General features: G+C 46.9%; 1 protein-coding gene and 1 non-coding gene across 7 annotated transcripts in view; both read right to left on the bottom strand.

Annotated features, from left to right (window-relative positions):
• Positions 1-1,990: 1,990 nt before the first annotated feature.
• Positions 1,991-24,823, bottom strand: part of C5H4orf50 (chromosome 5 C4orf50 homolog) — a 116,260-nt gene continuing 93,427 nt past the window's right edge. For all 6 annotated transcript variants that reach the window (XM_060299145.1, XM_060299144.1, XM_060299146.1 and 3 more), the window contains one exon: positions 1,991-9,599. Coding sequence is in view for 1 of the 6 variants with exons in the window: in XM_060299147.1 (XP_060155130.1) it covers positions 9,537-9,599 (63 nt within the window). In the remaining 5 variants the exon portion in view is untranslated. The remainder of the gene's footprint in view (positions 9,600-24,823) is intronic.
• Positions 10,065-10,171, bottom strand: LOC115857367 (U6 spliceosomal RNA). The gene has a single exon (XR_004041235.1). It is a non-coding gene; the product is annotated as a U6 spliceosomal RNA (small nuclear RNA).

Here is a 24,823-nt window from a genome sequence, read left to right as displayed (position 1 = left end):
TACAAATGAGAAAACTGAGTCTCAGGGAGATAAGTAACTTGTCTAGGGTCACAGCTGGTAAATGATGCCACTTTGAATTGAAACACAGTAGTCTGGTCCCAGAGTCTGCATCTTAACCAGTATCATTTTCCCTCCCCCAAGAAGCCTGGCTGAAGAGCTCCCACTGGGAAAGGGGAGACAAAGGCATGAACCTGGCATAGTTAGAAGAGACTAGATTTTTGAGTTTGAATCCTGTCCTCCATGCAACCTTGGACAACTAATCATTCCACATTCATCCAACACACATCTTGGGCACCCACTGTGTCACTGACTTTATTTTCCTCCTGACTTTACTAGAGAAGGGGGATCTGACTTTTATTGAGCTCCTACCATAGGTCAGGGGCTATGAACACACTGTTTATTTCCACACATTACATCGTGCTTTCAGCAGCCCCCTCGGCAGATGTTGTCCCCTCCGTTTCTAGGCTGGAATGCTGGGGATGACAAAGCTTCAACCTACTTCTCAGGTTAACCTCCGGGAAGTGACCATGCTGGGATTCCACCTCAGGCTTGTCTGAGTTCTTTCTACAATATCTCCTCATCTCAAGACCAGTAACCCCAGTGTAACAGAAGAAGGGAGGCAGGAAAAAAAGCCAGGGTATAAGTTAGGAAATGCACCCACCAGCCTGCAGGGAGACCAAGGGGAGCAGCGTCTGTCAGAAGCCAATAGAGGAAAGCCCAGGAGACCTGAGCAAACTGCACTTGGTCCAGAGGATGGCTGTCACCTTCCCCTCCTGCCCTCTGATGGCTCTCAGTCCTCCAGGGAAGGAGTGCTCGTAAGTGGATTAAACCATGACATCTGGTGAAGGACAGGCCTCCGGCTCATCCTGTCAGATCAGGAAGGCTTCGGGGTGAGGGCAGCGAACAGAGTGGGCAGGGAGAGGACAGGAGATGCCACTCAGCTCTGATGTATATTCTCTGTCAGGACTTTTTTGGCAAACACACACACAAAAGAAGATTTTTTAAAAAACCTCATAAGTTATAAAAATGAGAAAAAGGGAATTGTAGTTTATTGTTAGGTGCATAACACTCAGCAAATGTGTGAGGCAAGTAATAGATTAGCGCACTCATTGTGGAAATAAGGAAAAAGGTTCAGAGAAGTAAAGCAACCTCCCTAAAGTTATATGGCCAGAAAGTGGCAGGGATCCAGTTCAAATGCCGGCCTGTCTGATTCTAAAATGTTTGTTTTCCTCTGCTGCCTCCAAATCAGTTCATAGGGGATTGTGATGGGCAGAATAATGATGCCCTTTTCACAAAGACATTTACCTCCTAATCCCAGAACCTGTATATGTGTTACTTTACATTGCAAAAGGTAACTTGCAGATGTGATAAAGTTCAGGATCTTGAGATGGGGAGATTATCCTGGTTTATCCAGGTTGGCCTAATGTAATCACAAGAGTCCGTAATAAGTGAAAGAGGGAAGGAGACAGGAGGGTCAGAGTCAGAGAAGGAGATGTGACAACAGAAGCAGGTGCCACAGCCAAAGCAAGATTTGCAGATGCAATGCTGTTGGCTTTGAAGACGGAGGAAGGGAGCCCGAGCCCGAGAATGCTGGCAGCTTACAGAATCTGGAAAAGGCAAGGAAGCCAATTCTTCCCTACAGTCTCCAGTAGGAACACAGCCCTGCCAATACCTTGATTTATAGCCCAGTGAGACCCGTTCCGGACCTCTCTTCTCCATAACTGTAAGATATTAAATGTGTTGCTTTAAGCCCCTAGGTTCGTGGAAATCTGTTACAGCAAAAATGGTAAACCAACGCAGGCACATAACGGATCGTACAGGACATCCCTCGATTACTTGTGAGAAGTGGATTTGACTTCTGGGAAGATCATTTATTCCCCACCAAAAAGGAAGAGTCTTGGGTTCGTTGCCTTTTTGTATTGGGTTAGGGTCTACAACACTATGTAAGGAACCATCAATAAGTTAAACATTCAAAAAAGAAAAAAACAACTTTAACTGTGAAAAAGGATACATTTTAATGTACAAAATTACACAAATTATACATTTAACTAACATAGAAAAATACATCTTGGTAACAAGAGAAAATGCCAGCCTATTTTACACAAGATTGAGCAATCATTACAAATCTTGAAAACACAGAAATGAGTATTGAGTCCGATTCACAACTGGTCAGGAATCTGATGGGCATCTCCGAGGACTGATTGCTCTGTTCATTTCACTGCAGGCAGGAGTTTGGGGACAGCCACTGCTCCAGGACCCAAGGGAGGGTCCCACGGCAGAACATCCAAAAGGAAGTGGGGTCCGCCTGTGTCGCCAGACCACTTCCATGTGAACCAATGCTTCTAACCGAGGGGAGGGGCAGAGCATGGACTGCCAAAATTCTGACCCGGTGTTGATTAATAGAGATGTATAATATAGGAGTCCTTTTAGATTCATGCAATTGCAAGGTGTCTAGTTATTGTGCATTTGGGATCCAGGAGGAAAGTACACAGTTTCCAAACTGATGTCTGTGCTTCACAGCTTTCATGTGATATCTGCCCAGGATTCAACCTGGAAGAGTGAGGAGACCGGGGAGGTTCTGCCAGAATGAACTCACGAGCCATGTTCGTCACCTTTGCCAGTGACACCCAAGTCCCTTTCCTGCTTCACCAGCAAAAGTTGGTTGTGCAAATCTGAACGTTGGGAGATCATCTCAGTCACCCAGCTGAGGTTGGTGGTGCATGTCCCACCATGGCACTGAAATGTGTCTGGACCATTTTCAAAATGTTGAGGGAAGGTTCTCAATGTTCACAGAGCACTAATATGTGCTGAGTGCTTTTAAAAAAAAACCTGTGCTCTCTCATTAAGGCTCACACCTTCCCTAATGTTTCCCTGGAGGACATTGAGACTGCGAGAGGTAAGTATTCCGTTCAAGCTTGCACAACCAGTTGGTGGCAGAGTCATAGTTCGAACCCCAGGTATCTGGCCCATAACCCATTCTCCAATGTCTATGACAGGCAGAACTTGTCCTTGTCCCGATGTAAAGTCTAAGAGTTAATAGTTATAACATTGCTGCATAGATATTTATTGTCCCCATCACTTTCAATGTCCTATTTGCAAACAATGTGTTATATCACTTTACTTTAAAAAGAAAATATGGATAGAGTTGATACCGAGTTTTCAGCACATTCGTCTTTCTCTTCCCTTATTCTACCACCATATAAAAGTATCATCAGTCTACCTTTGGGCATAGCCTGATGATGTTTTTCAAAGACAAAAAAAAATCGTTATTAAAGCAAACCTTATTTTGATGGTATCAATTCCCGCATTAGTCTTCCCACGACTCTATGTAATACCTTTATGCCAAGGATGCAGACGTCAGATTGGACGGGAGCTGTGCTTGCTGAAACCAGAGTAGGATTTAGAGAAACGGGATAAAGCAAGCCCAATCCTTCCATCCTAAGCCTATTGACTTTTTAAAAGCAGTTTTAGATCCAAGGCATATACTATCTTTTTCTAGAAACTCTCACAAAACAGGAAAGAGGACCTAATACATCCACAAACCCCAGGGCTTTCTTCTTCTCTGCCCATTAAAGTACCAGAGAATTTCCAAAAAATTTATTTCGGAGCCGGGTAGGAACCCAGCTGGCCATTGGTGCAAACGCCGAATAGAAATCTGTTTCTATTTGCTTACACAACTGGTCAATTTATATATCACACTGGACTTAGAATATCTACTTCTGGAAGATTTCAGGATTCAAGCAACTGTACCCAAGAAATCTCCTCTGTGTGCCTATTGCATCGCTCAATTGTATAATCTGAACTTTCGTGTAAACATGCCCTGATCAGCCCCCAAGTGCTTGGCATCCAGCTCTGCTCTCAGTGGAGCTGAATGCTGCAGCATGCTATGCATTTCATTTTCATAGGTCCGCTAGCTGCTTAAAAGGTGAAGTTACCACGCTGACGCATGGTCCAAAATATTCCAAAGATGAGAACTATCTTCCTGTCAACTCTGAGGATACATCTCTTTCCTAGCAAGGAACAAAAATAAATGAGTCTGACACAAAAGAAACACACGATGGCATCTGGGAATTTAATTAACACACGGGATGGGAGAACGAAAAGGGACTGTGAGGCTATAGTGTTGTGGTTCTCTCCCTGGCTGCCCATTAGAATCACTGGGGGGCTCTTTAAAGATCTCTGCCTGGGACCCACGCAAGACAACCTGACTTAGGTGGCCTGGAGAGGGAGCTGGGCATTGGACTTCTAACTGCTCTCCAGGTGAGTCCAACATGCAACCAGGGTGAAGAATGATCACTACAGAGGGCAATCTTCTACTGGTAGCCTAGAGAGGGGGCGTGGCAGGGTTCATGCCACACCTGTCTCCTGACTCCCAGCCCAGAGCCCCTCCATCTGCAAGGCACTGTCTGAATACAGAAAAGGAGGCTGATGTTTAAAATATGTCAGAAATGTCTAGCACCCTATTTTCCGATGTGGACTGAGTTCTCAAGAAGTTTCTCATTCCAGACCTGGAACTTCACCCTGGAATTAAACAAGACCTGTGAATCTCTTCAAAAATAGCTTACCAGCCTGAATGTAAAAAGCCACACTCGAGTCTGGAAGTTTACTCAACAAATTGCCGAGTAACACAAATAGAAAGAAAGAAGCTCATCTTTTAAAGGATTTGGGCTCCCCGTCCTCAGCAATGACGGCTAAGTAAGCTCATACAGTAATCTCATCACAGAGAGATTCATAAACTTTTGATCAACGATGCTGCTTCATTTTCACACTGGGAAACTAAGGTAGGGAAGGCTGTGAAGGGGTGGATTTAAACTACAGTCATCTCAGCCTAGCTAAGAAGTAAGTGAGTTTTCGTGATATCTTGGGATTCAGGGCTTCCCCAGGGTGAAACGTGGGGAAAATTCTTTGATAAAATAAATGTTGGTAAGTGATGACATGTGGATTGTAATCATTAGAAAATTAGTTGCATCAGACCCAGATCTAAAATTCCAAATCAGAAGAACGGGCATCGTGGCACAGCTGGAGAACCCTGTATGAAATATCAGAACCGGATTCGGCTCCATATGCCATCAAGAGGCTGTGTGACTATGGGCGTTCACTTAACCTCTCTGGGCTTCAGTTTCCTCACCTATCAAATGGGAAAAGGCAAGGTGCTACTGCTAAAGTCTCTAGCTCTAAAAATGGACGCTTCCAGATCTGTTATTTTAATTACTGCACTGCTGGCCTGCCTGGGAAGGGCAGAGCCATCAGACCACGTGGACTCTGTGTGTCTTCGCTTCTGCCACACCTCTAGTGAACCTATTTTAAGTACACTGCCTAGCAGTTCATGGGGAAAGGTTGCCATGCCAACTCGCTGGCTGTTGCTAATCACGATCTATGAATGTGCAGTACAACCATCTGACAAGCAATTCTCTTCTTCCTTAGCCTGGTTACCTCTTCCGAACTGTCATAAGACAGACCACCTTGTTCATAATAGCACACGGTAGGTACATAATGGGTGTGCATTTAACTAATGATGTGAATTAATGACATGAAAGTGTATGCACCACACTGAAGTCTGCAAAGTGCTTTCCCATAATGCAGTGTATCTATTAACGCTCCCAGCAGGTGCTAAGGCAGGTATTTTATTGCTCCATTTGCCAAGTGAGTAAACTGAGGAGGGGAAGTGAAGTTCCCATGATCTCGGAGCTAAGAGGTTGCAGAACCCAGACTCCAGACCAGTGATTCTGTTTTAAACCCTAATCTCTCTCCTACACCAGGTAGTCTCTCATCTCTCCATCACGTGAAGGTCAAATCCTATATATTTATGCAGAACTTAAGAGCTGACCAAGGGCTTTTTCCATCCACCTTCCCGTTTCACCCATCCAAAGCCTAAAGGTAAAGAGGTGAGGCTCTGCCGGGGCCACACCTGGCCTCTTAGGTTTCCCAGGTACAGTGGGACGGACGGCTCCCCTCAGGAGGGTCTCACTGGCCCTGAAGTGACTCAGAGGCCCCTGGCAGGGACTCTGAGATGGACCGAGGTAACAGAAACAGCACGGTGGGTAGAAAGACCCAGTAGTGGGTGACAGTAGGGGCTCAGGACAAGCATGCCTTCTGGGGCAAAGCACATGCAGCAGCAGAGATGAGCCTTGAGGGTGAAGCCAGGGCCCCTCGTAAAGCCAGCTCAGAAGAAGAACTTCATGAGCGATGATCGGCCGACTAACCTATTGACTGATATAAAACCTGCCCACGGGAACAGGAATTTGGTCTGTTTGTTCCCTACTGTAACTCCAGGTCTGTAGCGGTCCCTGGCACTTATGCTGGTTGGATGAAAGAAGGAACCCCAGTGAGCGACACACCTCAACCCCAAGAACACACGAACCCGGGAGAGCTCCAGTGGGAGGCTAGAAACTACACTTTTTCCTCTTTTTTTTTTTTGGAAATATTCGGAAAACATGCCATACTTTTCACCTGAGAGAGACTTCTGCTTGGGAAGGGAAGGAGGGAAACTAAACTCTATTGAGCATCGACTCTGTGCCAGGCACCTTACGTTTCTCACCCACCTTGTGCTGGGGGTCTGCAGCTCAGAGAGGCGGCTGACCTGCCAGGGCCCCCAGAAGGTAAAAGGCAGAGGGTAGGCTCTGAAATCAGGCTGAAGGACTCGGCAGCCAGGCTGTCCCGGTGACACCAGGACATCACATCTCTTGCTGGGTGTTGCTCTGCTGCCATGGGGACTTGGAGCCCTTGAACGCAGCCCTCACCTGTTCCAAAGTAACCCGTGTGAAGCACCTGCTGTGTGCCAAGCCCTCTGCTGGGGCTCTAAGCTTCCCTGTCTCAGTGACTCCTCAGAATAAGCCCGTAGGGGAGGCATGGTCCCTTTTCCCATTTTGCAGATGAAGAAACAGACCCCCAAACCCTAAGCTGCCTGCCCCGTCTGTGCTGTTAATAAGCCCCTCATATCCCAACCCCACATTCCAGTCACCATGCATCCCCTTCTTTCTGTCTCAACGATTCCGTAAGGATGTCGGAGAAGGTTCCGTCTCTCCCATTTCCCTCCGAAAGAGGAATCTTAGGCTCAGAAAGGTCAAGGTCACAGGGGCAGGCAAGTGGCAGAGCTGGAACCAGACTCCAGTCCAAGCCTTCCTGGATGACAGCAGTCACATCACAATCCCGCCCATGAGACCTTGGGCACAGCTCACTGTGCCTCTCTGGTCTCTGTTTCTACCCATAACCGGAGGGTGCTGGGCAGACCAGGCAGGTGAGGTGGGGAGCGAGGAGGAGACAAGGAGGGATTGGGGGCCTGAGGCACCCCAGGCTGTGTGCCTGTCGGTAGGGGAGGGAGTGGCTGGCTTCATTCAGCTCTGAGTGTGGCCAGGAAGCTAGAAGCCCTGAGTTGCCAGATTCACTATTTTTCCAAAAGAAGCCAGAAATCCAGATATTAATGAGAAATCTCTTGGCTTTTACATGTTATTTGCTAATTCCAATATTAACAAATACAACATAGGTATTTGTACCCCCATGTTCATGGCATTATTCACAATAGACAAGAGAGGGAAGCAACCCAATTGTCCATCGACAGGTAGATGGATAAGCAAAATGTGATCTACCCACACAATGGAGTATTACTTAGCCTTGAAAAGGAAGGAAATTCTGACACATGCTACCACATGGATGAAACCTGAGGACATTACGCTGAGTGAAATAAATCAGCCCCAGAAGAAAAAATTCTGTATGATTCCACTTATATGAGGTCCCTGGAGTCAACAAACTCATAGAGACAGAAAGTAGAAGGGAGCTTGCTAGGGGCTGGGGAAGGGGAAAATAGGGGATTAGTGTTTAATGGGGACAGGGTTTCAAACTGGGGAGATGGAAATCTTCTGGAGATGGATGGTGGTGATGGTTGCACGATGATGTGAATGCATTTAATGCCAGTGAACTGGGCATTTAAAAGGGGTTAAGACGGTAAATTTTATGCGACACATGTTTTAACCTCAATTAAAAAACGAAACAAAAAACATAAGCTAAACAAGACATATCTGTGAGCCAGATCTGGCCTGAGGACGATAGACTAGGAACTCTCTGAGGTCTGTCCTAGGGGTCGTGGGACCTGTGTGAGCCCAGCCCTGGTTCTGCTGAGGTCCCAGACGTGAGGGCAGACCCCACCCCCACCAGCTGCCTTCCTGCCATCAACCTCTGCCTCAAGAAAGGACTCAGCTAATCAGGTTGCACCATGCACAGGCTGCTTTTCATTCGGCCTTTCTCGGGGTTCTAAGGTTTCAGCTGTCCCTGTTAGCCCCTTGGTTGCTGGATGAGTGGCCTCACAGCCCTGCAGTTTACAGGGAAGTCTTTAAGACGGGGCAAACCCTCTCGGTCTGAGCGCAGCCACTGGGCCACAATGCTCTTTAACTGCTGGGCCAGACGAGCAGAAACAGGGCTGCAGTACTTCGGGCACTTTGGGGTGCTTTGGTTATTTGTCGGGGGTGGGAAATTCATGGACACAGTGGCCTGAAGTGACTTATGTTTAGGAAAGAAGAAATCTCCGCTCATTCTGGAAGCAAGGAGGCTGGGTTCGGGACCTTCCCAGCTGACCAGAGGCTACCCCACAGAAAGGACCCAGATGATGTTGGCTGCAGCGGGACGAGCCTCCTCTGACGGAGGACTCAACGCACAGAGGGGCTACAGACTCATCAGAGGTCCAAGCAGGGAGGGATGCTGGAGGGCACGCTGTCACACCCATTTCACAGATGAGGAACTGAGGCCCAGAGATGCCAAGGGATGGCCTCAGAGTCACTGGCCAGTTAGAGGCAGAGCTGGGTCTCCAGGTTCCTTAATAAGAGTCCTTCCCCCCTAGACTAGCAGTGCTTGACGCTTGGGGGGGTCCCAGTCTCATTTGAGAATCTAGTGAAATCCATGGCCTCCCTCCCTAGGAAAGTGCTCACACACATACAATGTTTTGCACAGGCTAGCCCAGCAGGAGCTCTAGAATAGCAAGATGACTACTCAGATGTCTCTTAAACCATCATGCTGCCAGGCCTCACACCACCCATCTTGGGTGGCAGCTGCGTAGAACTGTAATGAGTACTTACGGCAGACAGCCCTCCTGAGCAGACGTCAGTACATGAGTGAGAGAGGATGGAATCACACTTTACCAACAGCAATGATCCCTGACACATGGGAAGCACCTTAGTGTTCAGGGCACTTTCGCAGCCATGAGCTCATTAGGTTGTCGGAACAAAACTCTCAAGTAGGCTTTAGGCCCCTCAAACCGATGAAGAGGTGGAAATTCTAAGAAGGTTAGTAATCCGTGCAGGAACAAAGCTTAGGAGTGGCTGAGCCAGCCAGGACCTTGGGACTCCAGCCCCCGGCTCCTTCCGCCACTCTGTGCCAATACGTACGGGCTTCTGACAGTTAACAGCCATCTCTTTGGTTCCCTGGTTGGTATTATACAGAGTAGAGACGTTGTCAAGAGTGACTTGAAATAGGAAGATGGTTGTTTGGCTTGTAGCTCAGCTCCCTGGAAGGGATCGCAAATCATGGGGCCACCTCGGCTCCGCTAGTCAGTTGGGAGGGATGTAAATATTTTCCAGTTTGGTGTGCTTGCCTCTGTGCTGTCTTCTTTCCTGCAACAACAACAACAACAACAACAACAAAAAACCCAGGGAGATGAGTTCTTAAAGGGAACACACCAACCAGCATGGTATCTACATGAAGCCATCTGAACACATAAGCTTTTAAGATGCTGGGAGTCTCACATTCATCTCAAGTTGTGTTGGGTTTAAATCATGATATGTGTATACAATTCATAAGCTGCTCTGTCTAGAAAAGTACCTTAGCTTGGAATTAATAAACAATGCCCTCTTTATCTGGAATTTTAAAAATATTTTATTGAAGTATAGTTGCTTTACAATGTTGTGTTAATTTCTGCCGTACAGCAAAGTGATTCAGTTATACATATATATTCTTTTTCATATTCTTTTCCATTATGGCTTATCACAGGATACTGAATATAGTTTCCTGTGCTATACAGTAGGGCCTTGTTGTTTATCCATCCTATATGTAATAGTTTGTTTCTGCTAATCCCAAACAGAAATATGGAACACTTCATTAATTTGCATGTCATCTCTGTGCAGGGGCCATGCTAATCTACTCTGTATTGTTCCAATTTTAGTATATGTGCTGCCGAAGCAAGCACTTTATCTGGGGTGTTTTTGAACCTTGAAACAATGTGGGAGTTTTATGTGAAGAAGTATTCATGTATATCTGTACAGAGAGGGTTTCTAGGTTTCGTGAGACTCTCAAAGGGGCCAATGGCCAAAAGAAGTTTAAGAACGACTGATCCAAAGGAAGAGAGAGATTGAGGTTCTCAAGGCTGTCTTCTTTCACCCATTTCACAAAGTTATCAGGCACCTGCTGTATGTCAGCCTCGGTGCTAGGCATTGAGGTTACAGTGCTTGCTCTCTTGTGGTCAAGGAGACAGAGGGCAACCTAGGAATCACAAAAGAAATGTTATGTCCCAGATGTGAAGGAGGGCCGAGTAAGACAACTGCAGGGTTCCAGGAAGGAACAATTTAGGTGGGGGACAGCAGGAATGTGAGGGGAGAGGAGCATTCCAGGCAGAAGACTGACACAGCCTGTGCAAAGGTCCTGCAGAGAGAGGAAGGGAGCACAGGAAGCCAGCGTGGACAGACCAGGGAAGTGAGGGGAAGCATCACAGGAGATGAGGCTGGGAAGGTCCGCAGTGTGGCAGACACTGGGATGGAGGGAAGTTGGGGGGCTCCGGTGTAGTGCTGGGACATGATAAGGGCTTAATTAATCAAAGACAAAAGGAAGGAAGGAAATGAAGAAGGTGGAGGAGGACTGCCTCTGGGCAGAGGAAACAGCCTGGGCAGAAGCCAAGAGGTGTCTTGGCTTCTGAGCGAACACGGGCTGGGAGGACTCAGCAAGGCAGATCAGTTTGCCAGGAGGAGTCTTCTTGGGTGTTGCCAGACCAATAGGTGTATTTGAGCAATCTGACAGTTTGCAGAAGGGGACCCCAGAAACATTAAAACCCTATCAAAGAGCAGCATCCCTTTGCAGTTCTACTGTTACTTCCATAATTGATTTCACTGAGTTGGGCTTTTAATGTTGAGGGTCTCTAGAGATGGATAATAATGGCTCACACCTCGCTCACAGCCACATCCAAGATGAGGATGTTGGTGAGGACGCCAACCACAGCGTTACCCTGTGTGTCTCCAGTCTTGGGGTAAAGTCAGATCTCACTTGCTTAGGTTATTTATTTGTGTAGGTGGTTTTTAAGTCTGCTTTTCAAAATGTATTTACATATATCTTGTAAGCTGCTTTCAATCCTTTTATTTAAAGGAAATAAACAAGACAAAAATAAATCCAACTGCAATCCTTAAAGCTTATAGGACCACTGGTACCGAAACTTCACTATACCTCAGAATCATATGGAAAGCTGTATAAAAATTCATATTCCCAGGCTCAAGCCCAGACTTATGTAATCAGTACCCAGGAAATGAATCTCAGAAATCTGTGTTTTCACTGAGTCCCATGCTCATGCATTTAGCTGGGTGGTTTTTATACAGTAAGTACGTGCATTAAGAACCTGGCATATGGGTATCACTGAACTGGGTGATGCTCCAGTCTGAGGACAAAGCAGACATGTAAAGTTAATGTCACTGGAATCAGGTGAGGGAGACCAAACACAAGAAATCATCGTCTCTTGCCTACATCATGCACAAGGTTGGTGCCCAAATTCTTGCACTGATCTTGCATTCATCAAGAAATTAATGTAGGGCTTCCTCAGTGGCTCAGTGGTTAAGAATCCGCCTGCCAGTGCAGGGGACATGGGTTCGAGCCCTGGTCTCCGAAGATCCCACATGCCGCAGAGCAACAAAGCCTGTGTGCCACAACTAATGAGCCTGCACCCTAGAGCCCATGAACCACAACTACTGAGCCTGCGTGCCACAACTACTGAAGCTCATGCACCTAGAGCCTGTGCTTCACAACAAGAGAGGCCACCGCAGTGAGAAGCCCACGCACCACAACAAAGAGTAGCCCTGCTCACTGCAACTAGAGAAAGCCCATGCACAGCAACGAAGACTCAACGCAGCCAAAAATTAAATAAATAAATAAAAAGAAATTAACAACTCTTCCAGGATTCATGAACATGGTAGGTCACCTCTGTAACACATGTAGCTCACTCATAGATGATAATTCCTGATAAAGTTACATCTTAAAAATTACAACAATTACAAAAATACTCAACTCCTGAGAGATGATCAGATACAATAAATTGGAGAAATCTCTATTGGGGCATTACACAGAGATTCTAAAAAGGATTTTAAAATAAGAATGCTTACAATATTCACATATACATTCTATGAATGAAAGTAGAGTAACTGATATGAGACCTCAGTCAGCAGGTTAGACAGACACAGATGAAGAGAGATTTAGTGAACTGGAAGATGAATCAGAGGAAATCACCCCAAATCAGCACAGAGAAATAAAGAGGTGAAGGGGCAAAGGGAGTTACTCTAGATTGAGTGGTTAGAAATGGTCTTTTTGAGGAGGTGATATCTGAGCTAAGACCCAAATGACAAGAAGGCCATTAAAGAAATGAGAGTCAAGTGTCCTAGGTAGAAAGGGCAGATGTATAAAATGCTTAAAGTGGGAAAAAGCTTATCAGGAACAGGTTGGTATGTTTGAAGAACATAAGCAGGTTGCTGTGGTTCCACCAGGTGAGAAGCCACCATGGGGAAGAGGAAAGTGTGATCCTGTGTGGCATGAACTTCAGCTCAGAAAGTGGTGGTTAGCAGGAAACCTGTTTCAGCTGAGGGTAAAGAAGAACTTTCTAACACTGAAAGCTAACCACTCACTCACTCGTTCATTTACTCATTTGTCCATTCATTCAGTCATTTACTTGTTATCAAGTACCTACTCTATGCCAGACACTGTGTACAAGGCTATGGGGAATGTTGAGATGAATAAAACACATGCATCTTAGTCCTCAAAGGCCTCACAGTTGAGTGAGCAAAACAGACAGGTAAACTGTAAGGTCAGACAGAATGAAATGCTGGCTTCACAGAAATATCAGTGGCTGTGGAGGGTCAGAAAAAGGAGTCACGAAGGTGATCCACCTGAGATGCCAGGACTGCCTCTTGGGGGAAGAGTGTGCTCAATGCACTGCAGATGTGTGGATATCAGAGGGAACTACTGCACTTGGAGGAACACTTAACCAGCAGACTCTAAGTTCCCTTCCAATCCTAGAATCGATGATTCTATAAAACAACAGCAGGCATTTACATGCCCAGAGGAGTTGGAGAGGACTAGGCTGCAGCTTCACCTCCTAGTCCGTTGGGGGAAGCAAATGTCTGAGCAGATAATGGTGGAGATCCCAGGCAGGGAGACAACCACATGATGGGGAGAGGGGAAGCCCTTGGGTATAAGAAAATGAGGGCAAAAATGGGGACACTAGTCCATGCCCTACTTAGTTCCAGACCTTTGTGAAGACAAGAGCTCCTCAATGAGAGAATGCACTCTGACAAGAGGGGCCCACACAGACATGACTGTCCTTGACACCATTCACTTAACACCCAAGGTCATGCAACCTTTTTTAGGGGGATGTATAGATGAGATGAGAAAGTCATACTCAGGGACCACTGTGTCACTGCCCTTTTTCTTGCTGTGATCTGTAAATCAAAGCAGTGCTGAATTGACCTACTTCACAGGTTAAAGACACTTGGAAAGTACAGAACTGGTATTCGCTGTTCCCTCTCCTCCTCTCCCCCAGCCCAGACCGCCACCATCTCTTACCTGAATCACTGAAACAGCTTCCTAACCAGGCTCCCTGCCACCAGGCTGGCCCCACCCCAATCCACTCTCTAAACAGCTGCCAGAATTACTAGAAAGCTGGTCACATCACTCCCTTGCTTCCACTCCCTGTCTCTCTCTGCTCTTAGGATAAAACCAAGCTCCTTAGCAAGACTTCCAGGACACTGTAATGTCGAGCCCCACCTGTCTTATCTCATCTGTCGAAAGGCAAACCCTTCCACTTCACCCAGCAGCCACACAAACTCTTTGCACACCGAGTGTGCTTGTCTCAGTGTTAGGTGCCTAGGGTTTGAACGAATGAGTAGGTGCTTGATGGCAAATGCTCCTGGCACTGATGGGCACGTTCAGTGGGTTCTCCCTTCAACTCTATTCTCCTCTGGGTATTTGGGGAATAGGAGCTTCCATTCCACCAACGCTTCATCAGGAGGAGTTCCTGGGCCAGAAATCGCTTCCCTTTTTCTAGTGTCTCTCATCTGAATGTCAAGTCCAGCTTGGTCAATTAAGCAGGTGCTCAACTCCCTGGACATGCTAGACAGTGGGTCGAATGCTCTAGATTTCCACAAATGCAAAGTTTGTGCTCTCAGGAGCTTGCAGGACAAGACAGAAGGAACTGCAGCCTCCACAAGACAATCAGGACCAGGAAGGAGGGAGTCTGTGGAAATGGAGGTGAGGAGGGTTTTGTGGGGGCCTCTTCCCTGGGGAGCCAGTGCTCCAGGTAGGAGGACCAGCAGGGGCAGAACTTGATAATCCAAGAGTTACAAGGAGAGCAATCCTGGACCACACCTACTATGTGTCAGCTACTGCCCTGAGCCCTTGACAGATATCACCACACTGAATCCTCACAACTCCCCATGATCCATGTTTATCATTTTCCCCATTTACAGAGGAGGACATCGAGAGGCTTAGAGAGAAATTTCCCCAAGATTCTATAGCAGGTAAGTGGTGGGGCTGGGATTTTAAACAAGACCTATCAGACTCCAGGGCCCACAGAGAAAGGCATGTGAAATGGCCCAAGCAGATAAGAAACTGTGGCTGAACAGAGCAGATGCTGACAAGGAACAGATTAAATGTGGATCAACTTAATGTGATTCTCATTGAATGCAAACCGGTTCCAACATATTTCCTCAGGGAATATTCAGCATTTTCTTGCAGGTAAATGGAATCAAATGCAAAATTCATGATTTTTTTTTCAAACAGAAGTCTTCAACATTTAAGAACCTTCTCAATCTGCTCCATCTGGCCGTTAATTTTTGTACTTTAAATGATGTCTGTTTGTGATACACATTATGCTATAAACAGGTTTGGTGTGAATCATGGTGTTTTAGTTAGAATACTAGTTATTCTCAAGAAGTCATCTAAAATAAGCCTTGTATAATTAGTTGAGGAAACAGACCTCCAGAGAGAAAGCGACCCCGCAGTAATCACGCAACTTGATCGATAAGGGTGAGCTTGGACTAGCTTCCCAGTCCCCTAACTAATGCCGTCGTTGATCCAGAAACTTCTAGGTGCCTGGCACTGGGCAAGAACCTATTGTGGTGTCAGAGGAAAAATGAAATAAAGTCCCTTCCCTCAAGCTGCTCACATTATTTTTTTCTTTTTTGGTGCCTCCTTATTGAACTTGAAAGCAGTACCATGTCCCTTAACCCTTAACATAGCATCAGATCCCACATGTTAAGGGCTTAGTCCCACAGTACTGCTCCCACTTCAGATGCCAATTGCAAATCTATGTTGTTACCTGTGCTTCTGACCAATTGGCTATAAATTGGAAGTTCCTATGACCCCGTCCTTATGTTTGATTAATTTGCCAGAGGGGCTCACAGAACTCAGAGAAACATTTACTTATGTTTACCAGTTTATTATAAAGGGTGTTGTAAAGGATACAGATGAAGGGGTACATAGGGCTGGGTTCAGAAGGGTCCCCAGTGTAGGAACGTCTGTCCCCATGGAGTTTGGTGTGCACAGTCCTCCAGGCACATGGATGAGTTCTGGTTCACCAACCTGGAAGCTCTGTGAACCCATTTTTTTTTTTATAAAGCCTTGTTATAAAGAAACAACAGGCCCCAAATGGAGTCACTTGTGCTAAGCCCCATGTCAGCAAACCAAGACAACATACCTAGCCTGACTGCAGTCTCAGCCTCTCCCAGTAATGTAGTCTTAACCAGTCAGTCTGGAATTTCCTGATCAGCAGTAGTGACATAATCCCCCTGATAGACCCCTTCATCCCTCCCCCAAAAGATGAGGCAATCCACTTTTTCCTTGTCCTTGCCCCCTCTGTCTGTAAAAGCCTTCTACTTTGTATAGCTCCTTGGAGCTCATTTCTACTTGCTAGATGGGATGCTGCCTGATTCATGAATCCTTGAATAAAGCCAATTGGATCTTTAACTTTACTCAGTCGAATTGTCTTTTTTAACAGGCTTATTTTATAGGCATGATTGATTAAATCATTGGCCCTTGGTGATAGAACTGAATCTCCAGGCCCTCTCTCCTCCCCAGATCTCCGGGGTGGGACTGAAAGTTCCAACCCTCTAATCACGTGGTTGCTTCCCCTGGCAACCAGCCCCCACCTTCAGGTTACCTGGGGGCTTCCCCCAAATCATTTCATTAACATAACACAGCCATCTTTAACTTAACAGTTAGGAAATTTCAAGCGTTTTAGGAGCTATGTGCCAGGAACAGTGGATGGAGATGAAATATACATTTCTTTTTATAAATCATAATGTCACTGAGGAGTTGGTAGACAATGTTCACAAGCAGCTCTGGCCAGCCAGGAGGAGCCAGCGCCAGCACACCACTGTGTGTGTGTGTGTGTGTGTGTATTTGGGGAGAGTGGATGCATAAAGAATGCATGAATGAATGAAACAGAGAGAGATACCAATTCTGCAAAAGTGATAGGAGAGAACTGGAATGAATGGGATGTTTTTATAACTGCAGTAAATAGACTTTACAAATAAAATAGGCCAGGATCAGTGTAAAAAGCATCTTAAACAGCTTTTCCAAATTACTTTCAAAGAATCATGCCTGTTTTTTCATAAAGGGCCATGATGACAAAGTGCAGAGGTCACTACCTCTGTGACCTTGGGCACGATACTTAACCTCTCTCTAAGTCTCCCCATCTGTAAATGAGGGCAATAATACCCATCACAGGGCTAGTATGACGAAGGCACCAAGCAGAGGCCTTACCAAACGGCAGAGCTAGCATCTGAGCCTGGGCAAACAACTGAAGTGCAGACTACATCCTAGAGGATGAGTATACCCCCTGCAGCCTGCATAATTCCCGGAAAATGGCAGATATGCAATGATTCTTCTTGAAATAAATTTGGAGTAAGGGTAGTGGGGGTCAGCATGCTAGTGTGTAATGTGGAAAGAGCATACACTATGAAACAACCTCTATTCATTTTCCATGAGCTTCCTAATTGTACAGGATACAAAAAATATAGATAAAGATAAAATGCTTTTTTCCCCCCAAAATGCCCTAATCTGTGCTTCAATATCAAGATTCACTGGGACTATGTTCACTTTCACTGTTCTTAGCATTCTGATCTCATTGATGGATTCCTACATGAGCTGAGGCCCTGCTGAATTTCATTATACTAGGTCTTCTGGGCATATTGATTCTCTTTAGAAATAAGGCAATAAATTGTCCACAGACATAATGACCAAACTCACTGCCAAGGGAGAGAATACAGAGGCAGGTTTCCTCACTGCATTGTCTGTCTTTAACTGAACTTTTATCACGAGTTTGAATTTCTGAATCAGCAGTAGGTATCAATGGCTTTAAAAATATTTGTTCCCTTTGAGATAGTAATCCCATTTCCGAGAATCAATGTCCAAGAAATAGATTTCTATGAAGACAAAATTTTATACACAATCATAAGCATCACATTATTTATTATGAAGAAAAAAGGAAGCCACTCAAATGATCAATAACAGGGGTCAAGAAAGTTTCGTGTTATGTAACCATGAGAAGTGACGTTTACAAAAACTATGTTAGCATGGGGAAAAAGCCTACAAGATGAGATTAGATAAAAGCAGCATAGGGCTTCCCTGGTGGCATGGTGGCTGGGAGTCTGCCTGCCGATGCGGGGGACACGGGTTCGTGCCCCGGTCCGAGAGGATCCCACATGCCGTGGAGTGGCTGGGCCCGTGAGCCATGGCCGCTGAGCCTGCGCGTCCGGAGCCTGTGCTCCACAGCGGGAGAGGCCACAACAGTGAGAGGCCTGCGTACCGCGAAAAAACAAACGAAAAAAGCAGCATATAAAATTGTACATTGATTATGATTATGAATATCGTAGGGAAACTTACCCATAGGGATAGAAAGGACATGGGCCAAAATAGCAACAGTGATTTGTTTTTATGGTTTTTGATGTTTTCTTCTTAACAATTTTTCTCCATTTAATACATTTTTTGTAATAAGCGTACATCACTTGAAATTAATCTTTACAATTTGAATTTTTTAATAGTATATGTAAGTACACTATAGCCTTTCTAATGCGGCCAGCAGATCTATATGAAGGAACATGTACACCAGTATTTCCCATTTTTCGCTTGTTGGAAATACTTAGTCTAACGTCCTATTCTGTAGTGTTAATGTGATTTGCACTCACTCTCCCATGGATGCAACCTTGAGTTCGTTTTATGTGGCAGAGTCAGTAACTTAATGTGGCCTGGAATTTGCTTACGCACACAGAAATGCAAAGAAGAGCCACTTCCATCATCTGAAAACTCAGATGTAGGCGCCAGATCATAGTCTCTTTCTCCACTAGGATAAATTCTTCTATGTTTCTCAAGAGTTTTAGTTTAGTCTCATTTTTCTGTCCAGTCACTTCCTTGATCCAATAAATAGCTCAGGAAGGAGTTACTCTAAATTCTATGCCTGTAAATACTATGTTCAATCCACAGGATGGGCACTGGGAACACCTCTAACTCGCTTTCAGTCCAATTCCCCTCCAAGCCACCCTCCAGGTAATAGCCAGGGTGATCTTTCTAGAATGTAACTCTGGTCCTGACACTCCTCCACCTGGCTTAAGCATCTTCAGTGGCTCCCATGGGCATGTCAGGTCCTCCTCCATCTTGCCTGTTAGCATCCTTTTCCTCCACCCTCTAAGGGCCACTCACATCCAGTTCCTACCATTCCGAGACACAGCATATTATTGGTGCTCATACTCCTAGGGAAAGACACAAGTTGTTGGCCAACCCACAGCTTTTCCCAAACCCTTTTTCTTTTGTCACCTCCCAGCCTAGAGGTTGGAAAGGTGGAAATTGGCTCTCAGGTAGGAATGGCCATGGGACATATTTATGGGCAGATTTGGCCAATGAGGTACAAAACAGTCTGCTGGAGGCATCTGGGAAAGGTTTGCCTTCCCCTTTCCTCTTAGGACACAGATGTGAAGCCTGAAGCTGGAGCAGTCCCGCTGTGACCATGAGGCAATTATCAGCAGGAAGAAACACCAACAAGCGGCAGACAGTGGATCTGAAGGAGGGAAAGCAGCTGAGTGGTTACTGGTATCACTGAGATGCCAGACCAGCCTTGAGGCCATGCAGCTCTGACTCCTTGAAGAGTGAATAAGGGGTTCTATTGCTTGCAGCTACATTTCTCCTACCAGACTCACTCTTCCCTCACATTAGGAAATGTACACAAAGTGGTGACTTCAGTGCCTGGAACATTCTAGAAGGTCAATCCATGTTATTCTCCTCTCTCTTCTTCCTTAGTATCCCTTTTGGGCCAACTTACTCACCTGTTGGGAATACACTGTACCCCAAATTGTAAATTTTACTGAGAAATACCAGGCTGTGTATCTGTATACATGATTTGACTGCCTGTGACAGAAATGAAGTTGAAGTGGCTGAGGCAAAAATGGGACCTTATGGAAAGAATCCCTCCCATCTGCAGGGACGGAGTGGTTTCCACACACAGCTGTCACCAGCAACACAGGCATCGCCAGGAAGCTCTCACCACCTTTCTGTTTCTCCTTGGCTGTGACTTTTTTCTTTCTTACTCTGCAATGGCTTCCTTCACGGTGACAGGGAACTGACACACTGACAACTCCTGAAGTTACTGTGGAACCCGTACCCAGAGAGAATGGTTCTCAGTTTCAGAGTGAAAAATCCTAGAATTCTGATTGGTCTGCTTGGGTCAGGTGTCTAGCTGTGGGCCAATCAACAATGAGGGGGTGGAGCAAAGCCACATACGTTTTACCCACTGCAGGGCTGGTGTGGAGCAGGCTCTGTGCTCAGCTGGACCCCAGGTGACAGGTTGGTGTCCCTCACACCACAGCCCCTGCCCACCTTCCCCAGTACACAGAACCGGTCACCCTAAAGCAGCATAAGTTACCCAAGGGCAAAAGCCATTATTCGGCATGTTCATAAAAACTGTCTTGGTTTGGGTGTCCCCAAAAGCAGAGCTTGAGGCTTCTAAGAAGCACACAGAAGTCCCTTTTCTGCTTAGAGGATGGAAGCCCGTGCTTGAGGTGGGCACAACGTGGTCTGAGCGCCCTGGAATGAGTCACTGCAGCTGAGAGAAGAGACAGGCTTGGAGATGTCATATCAGGGCCCAAACATGTCTGCTACACAGACAGAGGAGGGTGTAATTCCAGAGCTGCCTTTTCTTAGACGTTAGAAGGGTCCTTGGTTCAGTACAGAGCTAGCCTGACCTAAGTAAAGATTTGGCCAAAAAAAGTGGACCCAGACAACAAGGTCCTACTGTATAGCACAGGGAACTATGTTCAATATCCTGTGATAAACCACAGTGAAAAAGAATATACATATATGTATAACTGAATCACTTGGCTGTACAGCAGAAATGAACACATTGTAGATAAACTATACTTCAATAAAATTTTTTAAAAAGTAGACCCAAGATTTCCAGACCACCTACATGGTGCCTACCCTACCAGATGCCCTCAAGATTATTTTGGATGAAATTCTGTAATCCTAACATTACTGTCTCCTCGTCCCCATGTTAAAGAAGACAGAACTAAGACTCAGAGATGTCAAGTAACTTGTCCAAAATCACCCAGCTGGAAAGTGGCAAAACTGGCGTTCGAATCCAGAGCTGCCTTGGTCCACGAAGCCCAGATTCTCACACAGCACCTTGCTGTCCCCAGAAAGGTTCAGCGCAAAGGGAAAGCCAGTGCCTGAGAGTCTCTGAGACGGTGACCTCATTCACACAGCCCTGCTCAGCTAGCCTGGGTTGCAAAAGCTGGACATTTTTAGCACGTACCCAAAAGAAAATTAAAACATGCAGAAAAGTACAACCGAAAAATCTCAGTGATCTTAACAACAAAAAGTAATAGGAATAACAATGGTGGGCCAGGATGCAGGGAAGTTTGTGGGTTTCAGTTCCTCCGTTTCTACCTTGAGTCTTGAGGCACAACCCCAACCCCAGAGGACATTTCCTTGTCGAGCTCTCTAGTGCTGCCGTGGTCGCCTCAGGTCTCAGTATGCACAGGTCATCCGGAGACATCCAGCCTCGGATGCCTGTAACTCATCGTGAGCCAAGCAGAGGCCCAGGGCCAGGAGGTGCAATCAGCTCAGAGTGCAATGAGATGCCGCAGTCATTCATCAGAGATCCAGGGACTGGATGGACGCAAATGATGACTCAGAAAAATGATGCCAGGGCCGAGGGTGAGGCATGGAGTGAAAGGGCAACGTTAGACAAAGAAAACACAGTGTCACTTCTGTCTTCAGGAAGCTCCAAGAAGAAACCCCCAGAGACAGGAGACCCCAAAAATTCAACAGCAAGAAGCAAAAGATGAGGAGGGGTTCCCTGGCACGACCCCCTCCACCATAGCAAGGGTGTCAATCATCGGGTATCACAGAGCAGAAAGGGTGGTCGGCTCTGGGTTAGAATCTTTTTCATGTCTTGTGTGAAAATTCACATGAAGCAACGCAGGTGACCCTGACACACAGCATGTGTCCAGTCACTGGTGGTTTCTTTCTCTTCCCTCCTTCCCCAGCCATCACCCCGAGCCCCAATTCTGTCTGAATGTGATGATTTTGTCATTTGAACTTTTCAGCTCGTCATGATGCGCAGCTCCCTGGGGCTCCCTCACTGGTCTTTCTCGCATTCACCTGTGACCCTGCAATCAACTTTCCAAACCAGCAGAGACAGTGAACCAATGCCAGGGCAGGTCACACCCCTGCTTAAAAACTCTCCAGCAGCACTCAGAAGAAAATGCAAAGTGCCCCCACTTCCAGCCTCCTGAACGGCCAGCCTCCCTGACCACATCTCCCAACACTGATTCCCGTACTCAGTGCCCTCCAGGGACGCTGGCCTTCACACCGTCCCTTGAGTCTCCAGGTTCTTTCTTGCCTCAGGACTTACACATGCTGTTCCCTCTGCTGTGATGCTCTTCCCCACAATACCCAGAGGGCCTCTACTCATCCTCCAGATCTTAGCTTAGCTGTTACTTCCTCTGGAAGTTTCCCCACCCAGAGGCCCCTGTCATGGCCCCCACGTCCCTCTTCATAGCAATTATAAGAATTGAAACTGATTTATTTCTCATGTAAGAAATGAATCATTTATGTACCATTTCAGTCTGCTTTAAGCTGTGTGTGGCTAGGATGGTGTGTCTGGCTCACTCCCGGCTGAAGCTCCCACACGAAGCCCAGCACCTGGCACATCAGAGGTATTTAATAAATATTTGATAAATAAAATGTTTAATAAAGAGATAAATGTCACTTATCCTGGACAGATAACATGTTATCCTGGGTTAAAAGACCTTCAAAGGAGTTGCCTATTCTTCATTCACATTTGGGCTTTAATGGTTAGTCATCTTTCTTTTCAGAGAAACAAAAAAGCTGAAACAAAATAAAATAAAAAGAAGTTTGCACCCTTCACTGACAATGAACACCAGTGTTTCTCTCTCCTTTAAGAAATGATCTAGGGCTTCCCTGGTGGTGCAGTGGTTAAGAGTCCGCCTGCTGATGCAGGGGACACGGGTTCGTGCCCCGGTCCGGGAAGATCCCACATGCCGCGGAGCGGCTGGGCCCATGAGCCATGGCCACTGAGCCTGTGTGTCCGGAGCCTGTGCTCCGCAACAGGAGAGGCCACAACAGTGAGAGGCCCGCGTACCGCAAAAAAAAAAAAAAAAAAAAAAGAAAAGAAATGATCTTATAATCATAATGGTCATCATCACGCAGTATTTAGGGTGTGCTGTGTTGAGAGCTGGACTCAGCTCATCCTCACAGCCACCCCAGGGTGGAGCATTGCCCTCACCTCCCATGTCACGGATGAGCAAAGGGAGTCATGGGTGCTGAATGCCTTGCCCAGGTGACCTGCCTAGAAAGCAGTGTTCTGGAGGCCAAATCTGGGCAGTTTGGGTCCTGAGCCACGTTCCTGACCACTCACATCACCACCTTTGGAAAGAAAAAAAGCAACCCAATCTTTGCGCAGCTAAGTCTTTACCAGCAGTCAAGGTCATCGGTAATGAACTTGTCTCCTGCTCCGTGCTGGGCCCCCAGAGACTGGCGCCGCAAAGAGGAGGGGAGTCAGGGCTGGGCCTGGCCTGGACACAGCACGTGATCTCAGAAGGAAGCTTCAGGGGAACGTGAGAGCAAATCACATCTTAGCTGCTTGCTGGTAAATCGACTTTCCCCTCAGCCACCTCTCAAAGGCATTTTAGGGAAACTGACCGCGTCTGTGGCCCTTCTGAATTTAGTTAGTCTCTTTTGCAAGTAGCCCTAGAAGCTCGTGCCTGGCCAAGTGGGCCACCCCAGGGGTCACCTGGGCCCGGACTTCATGTCAAAACCGGCTGGAAGCTTTCAGAAGTGTCAATCCCTGGACCCCTCCCAAACCAAGTGGAGGGAGTCTCTGGGCCTGGGGACCAGGCATCACAGTCATTGAAAACTCCTCTGGGTGTCTCTAATGTGCAGTCATGGCTGGAATCCTGACCCAGACCACATTCCTCTCCAGGCAGATGGAGAGACTGGGGCCTGGAGATGCCGAGGGCTAACTCAAGGGCCCATGGGGCCTGGTGGTTTTCTTCTTTAAAATTTTTACATTTATTTTTATTTTTGGCTGCGTTGGGTCTTCGTCGCTGTGCCCGGGCTTTTCTCTAGTTGCCGCGGGCGGAGTCTACTCTTCGCTGCAGTGCGCGGGCTTTTTATTGCTGTGGCTTCTCTTGTTGCAGAGCACGGGTTCTAGGCACTCAGGCTTCAATAGTTCTGGCGCACAGCCTCAGTAGTTTTGGCTTGCAGGCTCTAGAGTGCAGGCTCAGTAGTTGTGGTGCACGGGCTTAGTTGCTCCGCGGCATATGGGATCTTCCCGGACCAGGGCTCAAACCCATGTCCCCTGCATTGGAAGGCGGATTCTTAACCACTGCACCACCAGGGAAGCCCTGGCCTGGTGGTTTTCAAAGAGAACTTGTTAATACGGCCTCTGTCGGAACAGATAATAGTCTGTGTTTCTCAGGTGAGGACGTTGCCAGTGAGCTGCAGGGCGGGGCTGATGGCAGCTCTCAGGGCTCCTCTTTCTCGTTCGGGTCCCTTGGCTGTGCCCTTTCCGGAGCTGGAGGTGCTGCTGCCGACTCTGGGGCCTATTTTCAGCTCAGAGGAAGCCCTAGCTCTTCAAGTTAGCAGATCTAGTGTGCAGTTTTGGTGGATATCGCAGCTCAGGCAGGTTCTGGAAGTCTGACTGGGCTAACTGGGGATGACACATCAAGTCTGCCCTGCTCACTCCTCATAAGTTGTGGACTGAGGCAGGTGCAGATGGGGTAGGGGTGGGGGGCACATCCCTTCTTGGGGGGGCTTATCTGCCTCAGTGCCTCCAGCAGCCCTACTGAGCCCCTGCCAGGCGGCTGGGTTCAGGACGTTCCCTGGAACATTCCCTGGGGACAAGCCACAGAAGCATGGACAGTGAGGATGGCTGCTCTGTCTCCAAGAGCCTCCTTTGTATCTTTCCTGAAACCAGGGTCAGTGAACACAGCGCTGAGCGGAAGCCCCTTTGCAGGGTTTACTGCTGTGAGCAAGACGGGGACACTGCTTGGTGCTCAGGGGACTCCAGAAGGACCAC

This window comes from Globicephala melas, chromosome 5 (genome assembly GCF_963455315.2).
Source record: "Globicephala melas chromosome 5, mGloMel1.2, whole genome shotgun sequence".
Lineage (NCBI taxonomy): Eukaryota > Metazoa > Chordata > Mammalia > Artiodactyla > Delphinidae > Globicephala > Globicephala melas.
The sequence above is the reverse complement of the archived record's forward strand: the minus strand, read 5'-3'. Positions and strand labels throughout refer to the sequence as shown.